This window comes from Podarcis melisellensis, assembly GCF_964234715.1.
Source record: "Podarcis melisellensis genome assembly, chromosome: 2".
NCBI classification, from domain to species: domain Eukaryota; kingdom Metazoa; phylum Chordata; class Lepidosauria; order Squamata; family Lacertidae; genus Podarcis; species Podarcis melisellensis.
Genome location: NC_138529.1, coordinates 31,035,345 through 31,055,404, shown reverse-complemented (window position 1 = coordinate 31,055,404; position 20,060 = coordinate 31,035,345). Strand labels below are relative to the sequence as shown.

General features: G+C 41.9%; 2 protein-coding genes across 12 annotated transcripts in view; one reads left to right on the top strand and one right to left on the bottom strand.

Annotated features, from left to right (window-relative positions):
- Nucleotides 1-5: 5 nt before the first annotated feature.
- LOC309363538 (nucleoside diphosphate kinase) lies at nt 6-5,698 on the top strand. Of its 2 annotated transcripts, none has more exons than XM_081899948.1 (5): nt 6-145; nt 1,724-1,859; nt 3,757-3,858; nt 4,816-4,928; nt 5,452-5,698. In XM_081899948.1, exons 2-5 carry the CDS (start codon nt 1,731-1,733, stop codon nt 5,567-5,569), a joined length of 462 nt encoding a protein of 153 aa, XP_081756074.1. In that variant the 5' UTR covers nt 6-145; nt 1,724-1,730; the 3' UTR covers nt 5,570-5,698. The 2 variants fall into 2 exon arrangements, with proteins under 2 accessions (XP_081756074.1, XP_081756075.1); XM_081899949.1 differs by having other exon boundaries at nt 46-145; nt 1,710-1,859.
- Nucleotides 5,699-7,316: 1,618 nt separating this feature from the next.
- Nucleotides 7,317-20,060, bottom strand: part of MBTD1 (mbt domain containing 1) — a 126,809-nt gene continuing 114,065 nt past the window's right edge. For 5 of the 10 annotated variants that reach the window (XM_081899665.1, XM_081899663.1, XM_081899666.1 and 2 more), the window contains 2 exons: nt 19,144-19,335; nt 7,317-11,500 (listed from right to left, as the gene is read on the bottom strand). In XM_081899665.1, coding sequence (XP_081755791.1) covers nt 11,382-11,500; nt 19,144-19,335 — 311 coding nt within the window. In that variant the 3' untranslated portion in view covers nt 7,317-11,381. Of the gene's footprint in view, nt 11,501-15,460; nt 15,902-19,143; nt 19,336-20,060 lie in introns of those variants that run through there. The other 5 variants (XM_081899670.1, XM_081899671.1, XM_081899668.1 and 2 more) reach the window with 4 other exon arrangements.

Below are 20,060 nucleotides of genomic sequence, written 5' to 3'. Positions count from 1 at the left end.
ACGACCAAGCCCGCCTCCTTTGCTCCCCTCCCGGCTTGTCTCCGGCGCCGGCCCGGCCTTGCTCCGCCTCTTCCCCTGGAGATTTGCAGGGAGACGGCAGCTGCAGACACGCTCTCCGGGCCCGACCAGACTCCTTGCAGCTGAGGTGAGCTTTATTCCCACCACCCACCCTTTTCTTTAGTCTTTCTTCTTGGAGGAAAAAACCAAAACGAGGTTCTGGGGCAAAAAAAAAAAGAGGAGGAAGAAATGCAGCTGGAGCCGGCTAAAGAGGAAATGGCGGCTGGGGGGGTGCCTTTTGCAAAAAAAAGAGCGCATTTTGCAGCCGCCTGTGAGGCGCAGCCACCTCTCCTCGCCTCCCCTCGGGGGCCTCTGTAACTTGAGGCGGCCGAGGCGAGAAGAAGAAGGCGGCAGCCCTGCCGCCGCAGAGCACATGCCTGTGCCTGTCTACTCGGAAGTCAGTCCCGTTGGATTAAGTGGGGCTTACTCCCGGGTAAATGGGTGTAGGATTGCAGCCCCAGGGCGGAGAGGCCCAAATAGACGCCGCCCGAGGGGAGGGTAACAAAGGGCTCTTCCGCGACACGTGGACGGATGGTGGAGGAAGGCTTGCCCACGTGCAGTCGAATGGTGCCTGCCCCGTTGCTTGGGGGGGGGGGAGGGGTGTAGAATTGCAACAGGGCGGGGAGGAAGCCCCAAAGCCTGCCAAAACACCCCCCCCATGAAATCCGACCTCCATTATATCGTATAACATAGGAGCCAACTCCTAGGGGCCGAGGTACCTTTGCTCCCGTCCCTTAAAATATTTGAGGGGGACAGCCCTCCTCCCCGCAGTTCATGGGCATTGCCATTCAAATACGCCATGCCATGTGATCATAGACATATTTTTTAGCCGATTTTTCGCGCCCCCCCGCTTGCGTCCCTGGCAGGACCCCACCTTACCACCCCCTAGCTATGGCCCTGAATACGATTCCTTATTATCTATTTGGTGATGCTGCAGATATTTTTAAAAATGAAACAAAGAGCACCCAGTCTGTTCCCTGGTTGCTTTTGTGTCCTGTTCGAATGCATTGGGTTGCTCTTTAAAGTAAGATTTTCATGCATTCCCAACTTGAAGATGAAAACTATATTGTTACTGAAAGGATTCTTAATAAATCACAGGACTTGGTGTGCTCCTAAGATGGCAGATCTCAAAAGTCGTAAGAGCAAAGAAGGAATGACATTGGAGGCTGCCAACTGCTGTTGCCACTTTCTCATAGAGTTAATGGTATACCAGTTCAAGGGAGACAATTTATCACACAGCTTGTCCTTTAAAAGCTAACTTAACATTTCTACAAGAAATTCAAAATAATAATAATTCATTAGCCCTGTTTTACTGTTGGTGAGTTGACCTCTTAATGTTGAACAGCGGTCACCTTGACGAACAGGAAGTACCTTGTGCATTTTTTCACATGTGTTTCTCAACCTGATGCCCTCAAGATGTTTGGCTCAAACTTCCATCGGCCCCAGTGAGCATAGCCACCAGTCAGGGATGATGGGATTTGCTGTCCAAGGACGACTAGATGGCAATAGGTTAGGGTAACCTGTTCTAGGTTCTTCTGTGGCATTGGTCCTGCTGTAAAATCTTACTTATCTTGATTGCACTCCTTCCCTCTATAAGTTCATCTTCTGTGGTGGTTTGTGGGTATAATTCCAATCCTACTCACTTCTCTTAGCGTTTCTTTTGCAGTGAGATAATGGCTTCCAACACAGAGCGCACATTCATTGCCATCAAGCCTGATGGAGTCCAGCGGGGAATCATAGGTGAAATCATCAAGCGATTTGAACAGAAGGGATTCAAACTGGTGGCTATGAAATTTATGCATGTAAGTTTAATCTTGGTAAATGGTGCAGTAAAGCAGGATTAGAGAACCTTTTTCTGCAGTGTGTGTGTGTGTGTGTGTGTGTATGTGTATGTGTGTATGTGTATGAGAGAGAGAGATCAGAGGCTGCAGGCCAGCACTGGGCAGGGCCAGAACCAAAAAGTAGATCCATCCATCCCTCTCCTTTCCATCCTGTCTAGCAAGCCGCTGAGGGAGGAACTTTTCAATCCTACCAACTGCCTGAACTGATTTCTTGGAGGGTTTGTCCTCTTTCTGCTGCTGCTCCATCCATTTCATCTTCTCCCACCCTACCCTAATTGATAAGTTTAGTCACCTCACAGGGCTGAGGTGTACAACATTAGGCAATAGTCATTCATCAATCTGAGGGACCCATCAAGTGAGTCATGATGCAAGTTAACAGCAGAAAGCTCGTAATTGTGCTATACAGTGGTACCTCAGGTTACATACGCTTCAGGTTAAGAACTTTGCTTCAGGATAAGAACAGAAATCGGGCTCCGGTGGTGCGACAGCAGCTGGAGGCCCCATTAGCTAAAGTGGTGCTTCAGGTTAAGAACAGTTTCAGCTTAAGTACGGACCTCAGGAACAAATTAAGTACTTAACCTGAGGTACCACTGTATATGAGGTGACATAATGGAACTACCAAAATCGAAGGTGGAGATGGAGGTGTGAGCTTGTATTTGTGTTTTAAATTGTTTATTTCTGACATGATTTGAAATATTTCAACATTTGGATATCTTTTGCCTAAACGGTCTTTTAAGTATCGGTTCATAGAATCATGGAATTGTAGAGTTGGAAGGGGCCATGAGGTCCTGCCCCCTGCAATGCAGGAATCTTTCACCCAAAGTGGGGCTTGAACCCACAATCCTGGGATTAAAATTCTCACGCTCTACTGACTGAGCTAAACAGCCTCGTGTTTTATTCAAATTTGAACCACGACATGGGTTGCAGATTGTGGATGATTTGAGCTCAAGTGCTGTTTCACTCAGAAATGTTTTATTTTGGGAGGGGTATGCTCTCGAGGACACTTATTTAGTGAAGGGCTACACTGTGGTCTGCATGTGTGTTGCCTTTTTAATTTAGCTTATATAGCTGCGGGAAAGCTAAATATAGCCTAGCGCCTATGCCAGGGGGTTTAATCCGGCTCCTGTGGCAGTTTATCTTCTGGGGTAAAATCCTAAAATAAAGTTCAATAACTTCAATCCTTAAAAAACTGAACAACTCTGGTTGGCCTCACTTCATCATATCTGACCCTCTTTGAAAAAAGTTTGGGCTCCCCTGGCCTATGCACACTTTTTGTAGCTTGCACAAGGCTAAGGCAGAGCAAAAGCTACTTTAGAAAACGAGACAAAAATATCCTGTTTTCAGTATATGTCAAACTACAGGCTTTCAATTATACATATACAAGCCTCGTCTTCCTGCTGTTTCAGTTTGGTGGTTGTCCCTTCCCTGCTAAGTACAGTAGGTTCTATTAAAACTACCTGTGTAACCCAATACATACAAGCTGGTATGACCTTGACTAGAAGGTTATACTGAGTAAGATAATACGCAACTTGTACAGCAGCAGCATTGCTGGACGATCTGTTGGTACTGACTGTCCAAACTACCATTAGTTTGCTTTCTTATAGCCTAACTCTTGAGCTTAGTTATGAGTGCTTTGCTACTTGTTTGGCAGTGTACTGGCTCAGTGTTAGATGTCCTGCTTGTGGGCCTTCTATACCATATGCATTTTTGTTAGCCACTGGGAAACAGGATACTGACTAGACAGGTTTTGCTTTGATCCAGCAGGACTCTTCTTAAGTGACTTAGGTTAAGTAGGGGTGGCTCAGAGCAGCTCCTTTCTGCAGTTAATCATGAGCGTTAACCATCTCTTTTCTTACAGGCTTCTGAAGAGCTTCTCAAACAGCACTATATTGACTTGAAAGATCGGCCGTTCTACCCTGGTTTGGTTAAATATATGAATTCTGGGCCTGTAGTACCCATGGTAAGTGGTTTTATGTAAACTTAAACATCAGACTCATACCTGATCCTCTCCAGGTGTGGTTCCAACTTCCATTAGCCCCAGCCAGCATGGCCAATGGTCATATAGTTGTAGCCCAGCTGCCACAGGTTAGCTTACCTCTCCTTTAGGCCTTTGTGGAAAAGTAAGGAAAGGCAAGATGGTGCAGGTTTGTAGTAATTTATCAGTTCTGCTCTGCAGCTAATTCTGATTCCCTAACAAGCCGCCTCTTGTTTCAGAGTAGAGGAGAGAAATACCGGAGATGAAATCTGAGGGTAGCTCTGCCCCTTCCTTGGTGAGCAAGATCAGAATAGGCAGCCCTCTAGAGTGGGTGACCAATTAAGATGGGGCCTTTTAAAAGATCATTGGGACTAGAAATATTAATTCATCTTAGAATATTTTTTTTTAAACTTCACTCTGAATTTATTGCTTTGTTTTTTCTTTTCTGCTAACAGTGAAACAGTGATTGGCTGTTTCCAAAATAATTTCCTCTTGCAGTCTGCTAACGCTGCTGCAAATGTTGTGCAGACAGACCCTAATTTGGTTTACTAAGAAGTGAATCCACTTAGAATTGTGGTACTTGCAAGTGGGCATGCTTTGAACTGGCCTCTTCATCTTTCACTTAGAAAGGGTAGAGAAGGAAAAAGCCCTAAACATTCCCCACCTTATTTGAAAAGAGAAACTCCCGGGACCTGCTGCACAGATGTACAGCAAGGGTGTAATTCAGTGTTGCGCCATTACAAATGTTCTGTCTTCACAAGCATATCAGTTGCCTGACAAAATGACGCATGCCCCCACAACGTGGTCTTCTGAGGATCTCTCAACCTGCCAGAGCCTGTTTCATTTCACAAAGAACATACTCCATAAGAAAAGCTCTCATCACTTTCATCTGGTCAAGTACCGTGGTTTAAACATATGTGCTAAACCAGTTTATTCTTGCAGGTTTGGGAAGGACTCAACGTGGTGAAGACGGGCAGAGTGATGTTGGGGGAAACTAACCCAGCAGATTCCAAGCCTGGCACTATCCGTGGCGACTTCTGCATTCAAGTGGGCAGGTTGGTACTGGGGTTTATATTTATCTGTATTAAATAAGACTTGCAAGGTGCTACTGAAGTATTACTAATTATCAAAACCTTTAAAAGAAAATGTTCAGAATACATGCCTCACTATTTAAAACAGAAGACTGGGTAGTGTAAGCATACCTCCAGCAGAATAAAATGCTTTTGTGTTAACAGGATAAATTGAGCGTTCCGCTTGCTTTTGTCAAACAGCTTAACTGGTCGCTTATTTAAGGTACTGATGATCAAGAGCTAGCTGATAGCCATTCACATAACCGTGAAACTACCTTTACAGTTGGCGAGTCATTTGATAAAAGGCGATGATAGGTTCATTTTGTGTGTGTGACTAAGAAATACTTAAAGCTAAACTGACTGAATCTTGTGGATACTTTCTTATCAACCTAGACATTTCATATGTGTAGGCTTAGCTGTCAAGTATTCTGTTCCAGATTCTTCTTTCAGAAATGTCTCTAAATGCTACACAAGTTTTGTAAACGGAATTCCTTGGTCTTCCCTGTAGGAACATCATTCATGGCAGTGACTCTGTGGAAAGTGCTCAGAAAGAGATCAATCTGTGGTTCAAGCCTGAAGAACTAGTGAACTACAAACCTTGTGCTCATGATTGGGTTTATGAATAGATTAGTCCAGGTGACAAGTTCTGCCTTCTTCCAACAAAGCATCTCATTCCACCCACCTGCTGTCCTGGGAGCAATTATCACGGTTACCTTTGTGATTATTGGCATTAAGAAATAAAAGATGAATTATTAGTTGTTTTCATTTCTTCATTTTAGAAAAATGAAAAGGTAGCTTATCAACAGTTTCTGTTGTAGATTTACTAGGAGTACCCAGCAAATTAAAAATAGCCTGGCAAATGTAACTATTGCAAATTACCGTATTTTTCGCACGATTGGACGCACCGGACCATAGGACGCACCTAGTTTTTTTTGGGGGGGGGGAAATAAAGGGGGAAAAATTTCCCTTTATTTCCCCCCCAAAAGCAGGTCAGGGAAGCCAAACCAGGTCAAGGAACAGCGGGATAGTGGCGCTGCGCCTCCCTGCTGTCCCCCGAGCTTGTGGGGCTGGCTGATGTCTGCCTGGCGCGCGGGGCGCTCTGCTTCAGCGGGCCCCACCTGCCAGGCAGCAGGCTGCTATCCGCAGCGTGGGGAGCCTTGCGGGGAACTCCTGCAGGGCTCCGCACCTTGCGGATGTCTGCCCGGCGCGAGGGGCGCTCTGCTTCAGGGCGCCCCACCCGCCGGGCGGCAGGCTGCTATCCGCAGCGTGGGGAGCCCTGTGGGGAACTCCTGCAGGACTCCCCACGCTGCGGGTGTGTTCCTGAAGCGCCGGGTGCTCTGCTTTCAGGGCGCCCGACGCTCCGGGAAGCAGGCTGCTATCCGCAGCCTAGACACGGCTAGTGGAGCGCTAATCCCGAAGCTTGGGGTGTGTGGAGCTCAGCGCCTCCAAGCTTCTGGAAGCCAGCAAGGTCTAGACGGCTAGCGGAGACCTTGCCGGCACCCAGAAGCTTGGGGCGCGCTGAGCTCCGCACGCCCCAAGCTTCGGGATTGATGCAGCGCTCCGCTAGCCGTGGGAGAGCTGGGTCTCCCACGGCTAGCGGATAGCTTCCCAAAGCCTGGAGAGCGAGAGGGGCCGGTGCGCACCGACCCCTCTCACTCTCCAGGCTTCAGCGAAAGCCTGCATTCGCTCCATAGGACGCACACACATTTCCCCTTTTTAGGAGGGAAAAGGTGCGTCCTATGGTGCGAAAAATACGGTAAAGCTTCACTGGAGCTTGTGCATTGTTTCTCAAAGTGGTTTAGGACTATTAGCTCAGATATGTGTTACAAATGGAGATGTGTGAGAGCTCTTTTGAGGATCCTGAAGGAAGTCTAAGCTAGCTTGAACAATTCATTGAAGAAACAAACTACTGCTTTCTTTTTCAACAAGACAAGATGAAATATTCCTTACCACAGGACTGCTTTCAGAATCCAAGATCAAGCCCAGCAATACTATAGGAGAGCCATGTTTTAGAAGCCATAATGATGTTGGCTGAACACTGCTGATCAAATTTGTCAAGCCAGGGAGGAAGCTGCTGCTAATTTAAGAAATTTCAACTCCATAAATTTTAAGTGATTAAGACTAAGTTGTGTGACTCATATTGGGGCTGCAATTGAATGTTAACAGTGTGAAATTCTAATGTTCCAGAAACTGTTGTAGGAGATCCTAGGCCATATCTGATAATGGCTGTGTTTATCAAACCCTTTTATTATTATTGCAGCCTTATTGGCGTTCTGTGTGACCAGGCTCTGGTTTTCTAAGCAAATTGCTGCTGTTAAGGATTCATGTTGGCGTCACCTGAAAATGAGAGAGGAAAAGGTCCACCCACATGGCTTTACTTTTAACATTTTTATTTTGTGTAAAAAAGGCAAATTTAGTGAATTATTTTCATCTTGTACACAAAGTTATAATTTTTAATGCTTTTTTTCACATCCATGCTTGAAAATTTGCAGTCTGGTAAAAATGAAAGTAACATTAATTTCATCAAAAGCATTTTCACTGAGTTATATACATTTCATTAGAGGTTTTAAAACGCTCCCATTTGACCACACAAGTTACCAGAAAATAAAAGATTAAATTTATACAGATATTGATCTATATCAAATACATACAGAAATGATGTAAAAACCCTATTCAACTTTTTTTTTTTTAAACTTCTGCCCTGATTGTTTTTCCAGGGCAAAAGTTGATGCTTTTTCTTCTTTTTTTATAAATGGCTGAGACTTTACTTAAATATGAAAATTAAAAAGAAAAAAAAATCAATTTAATCACAGTTTTAATCCCTTTCCAATAAAGGATTGTTACCAAATATATTAGCACCATAATACAAATATTGATGGGAGAAGGTGTTCACATCACATAAAAATGACGACGACAATAAAAACGAACAAACACTGAAACCCGTGTTAGTATCAATAGAACAAGAAACTGATAACTGCTTTTGCTTTTGTCAGATTCAGCAAGGAAATTTAAAACAAAACAGGGTCGGCTGTAAAAAGAAGGAGCACTTACAATGCAACTTGACCTTGTCTGTGGTGCCTTCTTGTTTATATATTTAAAAAATGTGCGCCAAATACTGAAAATAGCTGACCCTTTGCATCAGTACAGGCATCAATCCCTGACCAACTCTTCCCCCCTCCCCCATACCATCCCAATTTTGTGTTAATTAGTTCACAGTAAAATAAAGAGAATGTTCTTCGAGCTAAATTATACAAAAAAAAAGATGCATGCATACCAAAGCAATTAAACCCAGTACTAAGAAAGCTCACTGCCACCCAGTCATCATCTGTATTAAGAGGCCACAGACAAATGTTGCTTAGAATCAACACTGAATAAACAAAGCGAAGGAAGTAATAACCCCAGGGAACTAAGCTGGCACAAGGGAGTCATGAAGCAATTTTAATAATAGGTGTTTCCGCAAATAAGAAGTCTATCATACACACGTTATGTATTGGGATGTGGTATTCTGCCTACAGGCAGAAATTGGGGCGGATTAGATTGGCAGTGGTACCAACTTAACATGTATGCAGATCTACCTCCAGAAACCCAAAGACTAGCAACGTAGCACTAATCAAGATGATCACCCTTGTAGCATGGTTCTAGGTCTGACAAGGTCCAACAGGTCCCTGGGACTATTTCAGGTTGATGTGGTAAGGATCAAATGTGGCTATGGATGTTCCAGGAGCTGCCGTATTCAACAGAGGTAGGAGGAGGATTTCCACCTTTGATCCTGACAGACTGCATGACTAGCAGAAATCCAGCAGGTTCAGTGTTCAAAGCATTAAATGTGCAGTGATGAAGAAAGTTGTACCTTCTGAACTTCTGCCGTTATATAGCTGTTAGATGCGGAATTTCTGTCAGGTAAAAAGGGGGCAATTTCACCTAAAGGGTATGTTGTGTTGGGTGAAGCTCAAGATTGGATTTTATGACCATACAGGACTCAATTTACACACAAATCTTAAGCTCTCTTTCTGGCTTTCTTCTCCTCTTGACAAAGGACACTAGTCTAGGCCTTCTCCTGTATCTTTTTTATATATTAAGCAGTATTATGCAAGTGGTCCCTACTGAAATCAGAAGAAATACTTGTACAAGGGCTACTCTAAATCTTTCCAAGTCAGACCATATGAAAACACAGGCTCTGAATGCTAGCCCCAGAGCACCACAGTCTTGACAATGCCAATCCTGCCAGAGAGAGTATACTGCCTTTATTAGGTGTGAGCAAGGCTAACAGAACTACACCTTAAAATGGGGGGAAAATTGATTCCAATTCTCTCTGGAGTCTCTGCCTTTTAGATCATTCTATCGACTGGCCTGATGGCATGGATCATCCTTGGTTTTGAGAGGCACTGGTTTAAGAATTAACAAAAATACAGGGAGGGAGGAGGATTTCTTAGGTCCGTTTGTACTGTGACATTTCAAAATATTAGTTGAAATCTAGTGAACCCCTTTGTGGGTGTGTACACACAATGCATTGTTTTGCTGCCCTCCCTCCAAAGCAGCCCTCTCTGGCCACGTTAGGAGCTGCTTTACAAACTGGAGAAGTTTCAAAAACAGCTGCAATGCAGCATTTGTGGAAGCGGGTGGGCATTGTACCCAAGGAAAAGAAAATGAAGGCAGCTCACTTAAGCCGAAATCTTTTTAGAGAGAGAGAATATCTAATTATCACCTAAATTCACAAGTATTTGACACCTGATAATCAGTTTAAAAATATGTATACATGAAGCAGTCAAAAATGGCCCAGCTATAGGGGGAGGGGGGGAAGAGACTAGAAATTGTTCTCATACATTCCTATACTATACAGAAAAAATGTACTTCCAGTAGTTACAAAATTTTATACCATTATCCCCTCTTGCATAGAATGTGGTAAACCTTTGCATATCACCAATGGTATGTACCCAACAATAGAGCAAGTTAATTAAGAAAAGAATCAAAATTGCTGGTTTTCAACTTTCTATGCGTTTTTAAAAATTCAAAACATATGCCAAAAAATCATCTCTGGGGCTTTGCAAGTTGCCAATGTAAAGCATTAGGCTTAAAGTGTGTAGAGGTTAATCTATAGGATTACTTTCTTCTAAGTCCTACCCTAGAGTCAAGAATTTGACATTTATACTGCTCTAAAGAGGACCTGCAATGACCCAGAAGCAGTTACAGAACATAAGCAGTTAATTCCTGAGAGTTTAGTTAATGAACCTTACTGGTAAAAGCAAAACTCTTGACACGCATCATCATCCTGTCACAACACCACAGAGTGGCAATGTCAGCATGTTAGTTCTGAGAATGAAGCCATCTGCGAATATCCACACAGATTCAACTCTCGGAGGAAAGATTCCAGGTTCTTCAGCATTCTTGCCACATCAGTCATTATGTGTTCTCGAAAACCTTTTGCTTGAAAATGGTGTCCGCAGCCAAGTCAAAGAAAGCATGAGGCCTAAAAGCAGGGTCATGTCATCCTTAGGCAAGCCAGTTCAATTCAGAACCCAGAAGCTCTTCCAAATGGGTAGGGAAAGCAAAATGTCTATTTGCCTCAGCTGTGTCTTCCACCGGGATGGAAAGCAGGCCTGTCACAAAGTTTCTGTAGAAAAGGGCCATTTGCATCTGCCTCGTTTTCCTTACACAAGGGGAAAAAAGTCACAAACTCATGTCCATTTTGTAACCTCTCCAGCCGAAATGTGCTGAAGCTTTGCTGATCATTTCCATGAATATCCCGACATTTTAAAATGTGAACAGGAAACCACAATGCAGCAGTATCCGGCCCAAACCCAATGGCCTCCAAAAAGCTTGGACCTCAGCTTCGTTCTCCCAAAATTTAAGCACAAACTCTTGAAAATTATGTTGCCACTTCCAGGAGGAACCCTTTCCAGACTCCATTCTTCCAACCTATTTTGGTATGTCTTCACCACCCCTAAGATCAGAATCCCATGATTTCACCATGGAAAAGACAGGGTATGACTAGTGTAGCTTTAAATTCAGAATCTCCCAGCTTGTACCAGAAGGCTCACTTGTTACAAACAGTTCATTTGCTTTTTTTTTTTTTTCAACTAAATACTACCACCTCATCTTCTTCAAAGGGTTTCCTGCAATCCTGCTATAATTAAGCTTTTAATTCTTACCAAAAAATTAGAATCTCATTTTTTTAACAATGCACAATAAATCTGAACTCGAAAATATTACAAAAATTCTTTTAAAAGCTTCAAATACAACACAAGTGTCAATTATTTTTAATAAATTGAAAAATCTTTTTCACTAAAATAGTTTCCTCATCCTCCAAAAATTCTGAATTGAAATCTTATCTGCAGTTAGCAAAGTGCCCTTAGTAGAAGCCATCAAACTGTATCTTCAGAATGGGAACATCAGTCTTGAAGAAAGGCTCTTTTTGTACCATCCTGCCCTGATCTGCCCTTAGGGTTCTTGTTTGATGTAGTGGCTGGCTGACCCATTGCTTTCCTGGTCAGATGCTCCTTGAAGAAAGTTGTATTCCTCTCCATCTAGCAACTCCTCCTTCAGCTGCAGTGAGGAGACTAAACATGAAAAAGGAGGTTTAAAAAATGAAAAGTTGGTGAACATTAGAAGACACAGGGAGCAACACATTTCCTTTCAGTTCAGACTCTGAAATTTTCAAGCATGCTCCAACTTGTTGTTACCTCTGTAACAAAATGTAAACCCCCACAATTTAACACTGGAAAAATTAAGTACAGACATTGAAAAATACTGAACTCATGGGCTGTAATTGAAAATGTGACTAAGAAAAGGAAGGAGGAAAGAATAGGTGATTTGGTTATGACCTTTTAGTACTATAACTGTGGAGAGATTTGCTTCCCATTCAGCAGAATCCTCCTCTTCAAGATACAACATTTCCACTCATCATAAGAAACATTTGGGAGGAAAACAAGGCATTGATTGTTGAACAAATACAGCACAAAGGACTAAGCAGAAATCCCCTGTATTAAGTTATTATCTCATTTTACTATTATCTATTCCATTAAAAAAAAAATCAGTGTGTATTTCAACCTTTCTATCATTTGCTTTCATGTGCATGCCCTCTTCTATTAACCACTATTAGTATATTAACAGACTGGGAAACTCAGGCTGAGAGTGATTTTTCTTAAAAACACGAGTGAGATCCAGCTGAGATGGGATTTGGAACTCAGATCTTATTGGATCAAAGTCTAACACTCTGTGGGACCTCACATTGGCTTTCCTAACTAAAAGGCAAGGAAACAGGATGAGAAACAGTACTTATTGGAGGAAAATGTTTTGTCAAGCTCCTACAAGCCAAGATATTTGTGCCATTGCCCAACTTTTAAAAAGTTGATTGACTGGATGTTTCAGTTTATTAAATGTGCACAAATCTGCTTACTAGTAAAAAATTTTTTTCTAAAATTGTACTTTTCATTGGTGAAGGCACAATTTTTAAAAATGTGTTAACTTTTCTCACATAATCTCCCAGCTGCTAAAATGGTACCCACCCCCGCTTGAACACATACAATTGCAATAATTACAAATAAGGAATTTCTTTTCAAATAGACAGGAATTAAGTGAAATTTAAATATAGGGGATGTTAGGTACAGCAGTGTTCAGGCTGCTTGATGAAGAATGTGATGGGAATGTTGCAAAACCACACAGGCAACCCAGAATCCAGTCCCAGAATCCTGTGTTTTCACCCCAGTGATAGTTTTATATAGGATTCAAAGTGGGACACAATCACAATTACACAGAGGTTTCAAGAAGGTTCAAATACTGTACATATTACATAAGGGTCGTGACTAAGCCAAAACGTGCATGGACCCATGATAAACAGCTGAATCATTTGTTCTGCTCAACAGCAAAAACCTCCCTAGTTTTAAGGAAGATTCCTTGCACACAGAAATCCAGCAAATTAGGGAGAAGCTAGGCTAGATTCCTTCTCCTAGTTTTCTGTATAATATATATATAGAGAGAGAGTGAGCATTCAGGTCCCCACCTATGGTCTGAAGTACTACATCTCAGCGAGAGTTTACCACCTCAGTGAGCGCTGGGCCTAAACCCAAGATACTGTACTGATCTTGGTAGATGATTATTCAGACCCATAACGAACACTTTTCATGACATCAACAGAACAAGCAGAATCATTCACTCGACAGCAGCCATTTTGGTCATACAGTCAAATATCCTCCTACATTCTATGTTAATTATGACAGCTTTTCATATATTTAAAAAGTACAGGGTGATTCATCATGAAGTATACAGTTTCCATTTATAGTGAATGGGAACTGTAGACTTCATGATGAATCACCCTGTATTATTATGTATTTTTCTAGGAGTATTACCCACGTTTTCCCTAGGTTCTACTTTTTTTCAGCCATCCCTCACATTTTGATTCCTAGATCCAAGTCCTCTTAGATTTGCTTGCTCCTTTCTTAAAATGGCATCGCCAGAGCTTGAGCATTAGTCTTCTATGAAGAGCCTCAATTTAGACTGAATAAGGCAGCAGCATTGCCTCCTTCATGTTGCACACAGTGGCTCAGACCCACAAATCGCCACACGGAACACACATGTATCTCCATAAGGAGATGGATGGTGGAGTCAGCCTGAAAAGTTGCCCTCGTCTGTTTGGCAGGTGAACACAACCACACACCCACCCCTGATCTGACATGGATCTCCACAGGTGTAGCTCTGGGGTGTTGCATGCCAGTTTGGGGCGATGCAGTGGATGTGACCGTTGTCTTTGTATAGTAGGGTACACTCCAGCCAGGCAAAAGCACAAGGCCTTTAGGGGTGTTGCCTAGGGAGCGCCTCATTTAACCCCTAGGTCAGAGGTTCCACACTCGGTATAGTTGCATGAGGACCTTTGCTTTTCACCTAGCACAGCCCCCTTTTGCATGTAGGAGAGTGATTGGAACCGGGAGATCTGCTTCCGCCCAGGATCACCCTTGCTAAATTGGGGTATGCCAGTTTTAATAGTAATATCTTTAAAAAGTAATTCAAAACAGCATTTGCTGCCTTTTGCCATTACTTTGGATTTCATTTTAATGGCAATTTGCCATTATATGCCAATTTGCCTCTTACCAAACTGTGGTGGTCTTACTTTTTCAAAAATAAACTTTTATTTTTCATACCTCTCTGTGAAGTTGTATAACGTTCCCTACAACAATTTACTCCACCACTTTGAATTCTAAGGTGCATCCACTGAATGTACTTTGCAAGTTTTACAATTGGAAGTAATAATGGGGAAATTAACACATTCCCTGAGGATGCAAATAAAATGTTTTTATGAAAAAGTAGACTCACATTTTCATTATTTTTGGAATATGAGATACAATCACCTGTTTTGTAATGTAATTTGTTAATGCTTTTGTCAAAATGTATGGAATGCAAATTGATTATTATACCAATAGGATAACATGAATTACTTAAAGGATTATATTGCTCTTGAATTTTTGTGATTTTTACCAAGTGACATTTTAAAGTTTTTATCCAAAGAAGAAAAAGTGGAACTCTGCTTGCACAATGGGGATTTCTGGCTACCTCTTGCAAAACAAACCCTACACTGTCCCAGCCACTTCTGTCTAGAAGAGCATGGCATGGTCTGTAGTGGAAGAGAGAAACTGGAAAAATTTATCAGAGCTGCCTTTTGACACAAGCCTCTCTACAAATTCAGAATAGAGGTCTGTTCAGATTATAATCATCTCCAATGCTAGGGTTATATGTTTTAATACTCCCACCTACACTGTTTTTTTAAAAAGTTATTAAGTGTGAACTAGCATGCTAGAAATAAAGAGTATACTCTACATCTCCCCCATATAGATTAGTTCAGGAGTTCTGAAACTGTGGTCCCCAGACTACCAAGTAGACCACAAGCTTCATGCAGGTAGTCCTTGTGTGTCTGTGAAGAAGAGCAGTGGCTATAAACAGCAGATGCTGGTGGAGTGACACCAGCCTTGTGCCGCTTTGTGAGGCTGGGAGCTGATCTGAATGAATTGCCCGGTGAAACATTCAGATCAGATCCCAGCCTTGCAAAGTGGTGCAGGGCTGGCAGGGCGGCGTGAACAGTGCCCCCTGGAAAAATGTGCCTGGGGCCATCGCCCTGGCAGCCCACCACCATGTTACACCCCTGGGTGGTCCAACTCAATAGTCAAAGTTGGTCTCAATAGTCAAAGTTGGTCACACATTTCCCCTTACTTTTTAGGAGGGAAAAAGTGAGTCTTATAGAGCAAAAAATACGGTATACTGCTTCTTATTGTTTTGATACTGGCAAACCAGCAAAACATGGCCATCTGTCATGGATGCTTTAGCCGAGATTCCTGCATTGCAGGGGGCTGAACTAGATGGGCCTTGAGTCCCTTCCAGCTCCATGATTCTATGGTATGGTGAAGGTGTGCTATATCTGACACAAAGGAAACAAATATGGTTCAGACGAGTTTTTTTTAAGAGAGTCTCTTCCATTAAAAATGTGATATAACAGTCACATAGACAGCTGCATAAAAACTGTTGACACTGACTAAAGTAGCAAACAAGACATATACAGCCTTTAATAAGAAAGACAATATCCAAAAGAGCCAAGTAACTGATCATGAAATAACTAAATGATTAATAAAAATAATCCAAGGCTCTGGCTGGCAAAAGGGACTGATGTGGGAAAAGAATATACTATAACTGCTATTCTTTTCTCCCTTTTATGCTTCTTCTGAAGCATCCATTACAGGCAGCTTTTGATGACAAGATGGCAAGTTCAGTTGTTGTTTTTTTGCTCGGATCCAATATTGCAGCTTACTTTACAAACATTGACATAAATAGTCTTTGGAAAGTGCAAAGGAGAATGTTGTAATGCAGTCTCAAAAGTACAACCTGTTGCTACTTGGAACCTTACTAAAACACAGGTCACTTGGTTTCGCTCTTAGTATGGTTCTATCTCATCTTCCTTGCTGACTCACATTCCTCTGCTAAATAAAATTTAAAAAGTTTAAATATTAAAACATGACATTAGAATGATACACATTCTACAACATGCAAAATAAATATTTACTCAATTCATTTCTCTCCCTGCCCCCCCCCCAATTCCTAGCACACTTGTATGTCACTTTTAGTAATCACAGACTGCTGAACTCTTTTTCCACCCGTACATTTTGGCAGACTGTACCCACCTGCTTTATCTATCCCTACAAGTGGAGTGGCTTTGAACTCTCTCAAGGAGAGGGAACTTCATGGAGGATCAAATTTGGGAATGAAAGTAGACTGAAATTGTCTCATATTCTATTCCATAACAATCAAAGACTGAGAGCAGCTGGACTTTGGGGTCACAATGACCCCGAAGAAAGGACCACATGTCCAACATGTCTACAAAGGCTTTAGGTCTCAAAAGGGCAATCACTTCCATGCCAATTGCAGAACACTTTTGAAACGCTGGGAATCTTTGGGTACAATAACTCTCTGGGCAGTGCACCAGGGCCATTTCATCTTTCTAACAAAGGCAGTAACTAGGATGGAGTCACAGAAGAGCAAGCAACCTATTTATTTTGTGTAAGAGCTCAGTAAACAATAGCATTTGCTTCAAGCTCCTGTTTTATTTCTTTTAGCTTCAAATACAAAAATACTGGTGATTTACAAAATGGCAATAGCATTGGGGGGAAAGAGATATTTTTCTTTCTATTAGTGCAGTAGCAATTGGAGTCAAGGCAGCTCCTCGGGAACATGAAGAAAATAACTCAGCTGCAGCTACAGGAGTTAATTAAAGGTAGAAAATATCATGCATAATAATGAAGTCTTGTTGCTCATTATAATGCTCTCAATTTTCATCTTACACCACAGGAAATATTTTGTTCAGTTCATTCTAGTTATTTCTATTTGGCAAGAGGACCTAAATTTTAGGTTACAAAATTCATTATGGAGCTATGCTCCATTGCTCTTAATAGGTGCACCAAAAAAAAGGGGGGGAACATGCTTTTTCATCATCACATCATTATTTCATATTGAAAATGGACCTCTCACATGTAGATCCCAGTGGTGAAATTCCGCAGCTACAGTTCAAAGTAAGCTGGTATTCTGGCACTACCCTTAGTAATTGATGGAAGGAAGCATAGAGGGTAATTTCATCCCTATCATCAAATACCTGTTTTCTGATCTTTCAACATGCCTGAGACAGTGGCACAAATAAAGCATTTCATCCGAAGGATTAGAAAAGGGCATATTGCAAAAAGAAAAGCCATCTCAAAAAGCCACACAGCCGGGTCAGTACAATACAAGGAGATATATGGGACTCTGATGTTTTATTGGTTAGGGTAAACATGGAGAATTATCAGAAGGCAAGAAGGTAGCAGATATGTGTAAGTTTCTTCTGAACTTTTGTAAACTCACTGAGGTCCTGTAGCATTCCCCATCAGCCCCGCCCCCAGCCCACTACCCTTGCAACCTTGGAAATTCAGTGCATTGTAGACCCTACGTCAAATCAATTAACACTGTATGCATGTATAAAAATGGGACTCATTTGGGGACATTGCATGTTCTCCCAGAGACCAGTCTCTCAAAAATTACCTAAAGGTTTGAAGTTTTCAGTGCTGAAAAAATGCAACCAGTTTTACAATTCTTAACATTTAAAATACAAACAAAGTTAGTAGTGTGAACACTCAAGGAAACAAGACCAGCTTTTAAGTAGCGAGGTGAGTTACCACTGAACAATGCATCTGTATAGAGATGTTGTAATGACCGAAAAATGAGGATGTATAATGAGCTGCGCTTGGCTTTCTGCCTATTGTTTTAAATATGCCATAGGTCTTCAGTATGCTTACTGGGGAAAGACACTTACCCCAGCAGAAGGTGGTAAAACTGAGTGGCTTTGCAGATTTTTGGTTCCTCGCTGTTCAGAGACCCTGTGCACGCTGCAACCCGCTGCATGGTGTAAATGGGACCTTTCCTGCTCAATACCAAAACAGCTGTTTGGTGCTGGCAGGCAAAGACTGACTCATGTCAAGCAAACTGCAGCCTTTGCAGTGGCCTTTATGCACAGGAACATACCAATCATTCCACAGGTACATGACAATATGCATCTGTGGCCAAGCCTGAAAATTGCAAAGCCCCTTCTGGAACAGGAAAGATCCTACAATAGATTCTGGTGGAGTCCAAATTGGGTTATGTCCAGAAAAGAACCTCCCAATCTCGCCAGATTTCTGCATTAGTTAGACTTCACAAGGAAGGGGAGCAGACCCAACTTGTTTATATTTCTAGAGTTGAAACCTAGCATATTTTATAACCTTTCCAAGTGGGCACCATTTTGTTTCAACCTACATATGGACATTGACAAGACTTTAATGAGCTGCCAGTATCCTTTGCGCATGCAGTGCTACCCTTTCCACTATTAAGCCCAGCAAGTGGGGGAGTTCTCCATAGTGGAACTCTGAATTAGACCGACAATATAAGCTCCTGCATTTTCTTAGAGGCAGCCATCTACTTCAGACTAAATAAGCACCTATTTCCACACTAAACACTGTTGAGAGTAAATTGCTTTGTACTTTCAATTCTCTTACAGCTGGAAAGAGGCATCTATGTCAACCTTACACAGTTTGTATTGATCTCGAGTGTGACTCAATCCCTTTCATTCTGCTCATTTTCTCCTGTTCGTTGTGTCAGAATGATAATCAGAATAGTAACACACGACAGGGACTTATTTTGGGGACATATAAATGAGAGTGTTTCTCATTTTGAAATCTGTTTTCAGCTTAAAGAAAAATATGGCAAGCTGTTGACAGAGGTCTATTAAGTTTTGGGGGGTGATGTTTTTAAAATCTTCCAAAACTAGTTTCCCTCTTTTTTTTTTTAGGGTGACCATTGATTATTTTTGGATATGACATCCAGGATATAAAATAATATCCAGTGATAACTGAAATCTATTGGCACTTATTCACTTTGTTTCAATATGTACATTGAAAGCACTTCCATTTAGTTCATTTTGAAGAGATTTGCTGAGTTCTGAAGCAGCAGGGAAAAACAGGGACTCAACACTTGTGATTAATTCAATGAGATGGGCTCATGGGCTGATGCAAATACTGGAGGAAATGGATGTTCTTTCTATTTTTAAATGAAAAGTGAGGGCGGCAATGAGTCAGCATGTTTCATGCCTGACCATGCTTGATCCTCAATCAATTTTGCCCTCCATTAATAAGCGATTTTTTTTTTTTACATGACCAATTACCTGTTTTGAGGCTGGGACTGAACTCTCTGCTAGTCCTGGGAGGCTGGCAGGCCTCCGGGGCTGTCTGTGCTGGAAGGGTTCGATACTGAGGAGGAGTCAACTCTTCATCACCAGAGAAGCTCCTCCGCACCCCACCTGTCATGGGGACGCTCGACAAACTGACAGGCTTCTTCCCAACTGGTATCTTCCTCTCTAAACATCAAGTCAAACTAAAGTAAAACACTTAGATCAAAGTGTGTTAAAGCAACTCAAGACTAATCACTCACTGAGAAAGGCCTCCAGTTGGTGCTCACTTGACTTATGGACACCTCGGTGCATGCCCAGATCTTCGTTAACTACAGCCAAAGGAATTATTTTGGAAAGTGATGCTGGTGACTCATGGCAGAGCCACAGAACTCTATGAAACATCCTCCTATGACAACACATTTTCAGGAATCACCTTAAATTTACCACTCTCTTTATGGAAGAAATACCCTTAAAAGCAAATTTGTTAGTGAAAAAATTGGTGGTTTCATATTGCTCGTCTCACCTCTGGGTTTATTCCTCAGTAGCAGCTTAAAATTACAGGCTAAATTTTGTGTAAAACCTGCAAACTAAGGGTTTTCATAAAGTCACACCAATTAAGCACATGCTCTGCTATACAAAAAAACTACTTTCTACGATACCTCTAATCCATTGTCTCTTGATAAGTAAAGAGTGCCTACATGACCAATCTGAAGAGCTGCTCCATAAAAAATGCAGATTTGCCACCCAAAAATCATGGGGCAAATGTATTGAAATTCAAAAAAATAACCCTGAGAAGCTATGTTTACTGAAGAATTTCTGTGTAGGTGGTAGTAAGATCTTACCTGTGAATTCCTGCTTCAACAGGTGGAAGAAGCTTCCCTCTATGGAAGCGACCCTCTCTGACTTGACTC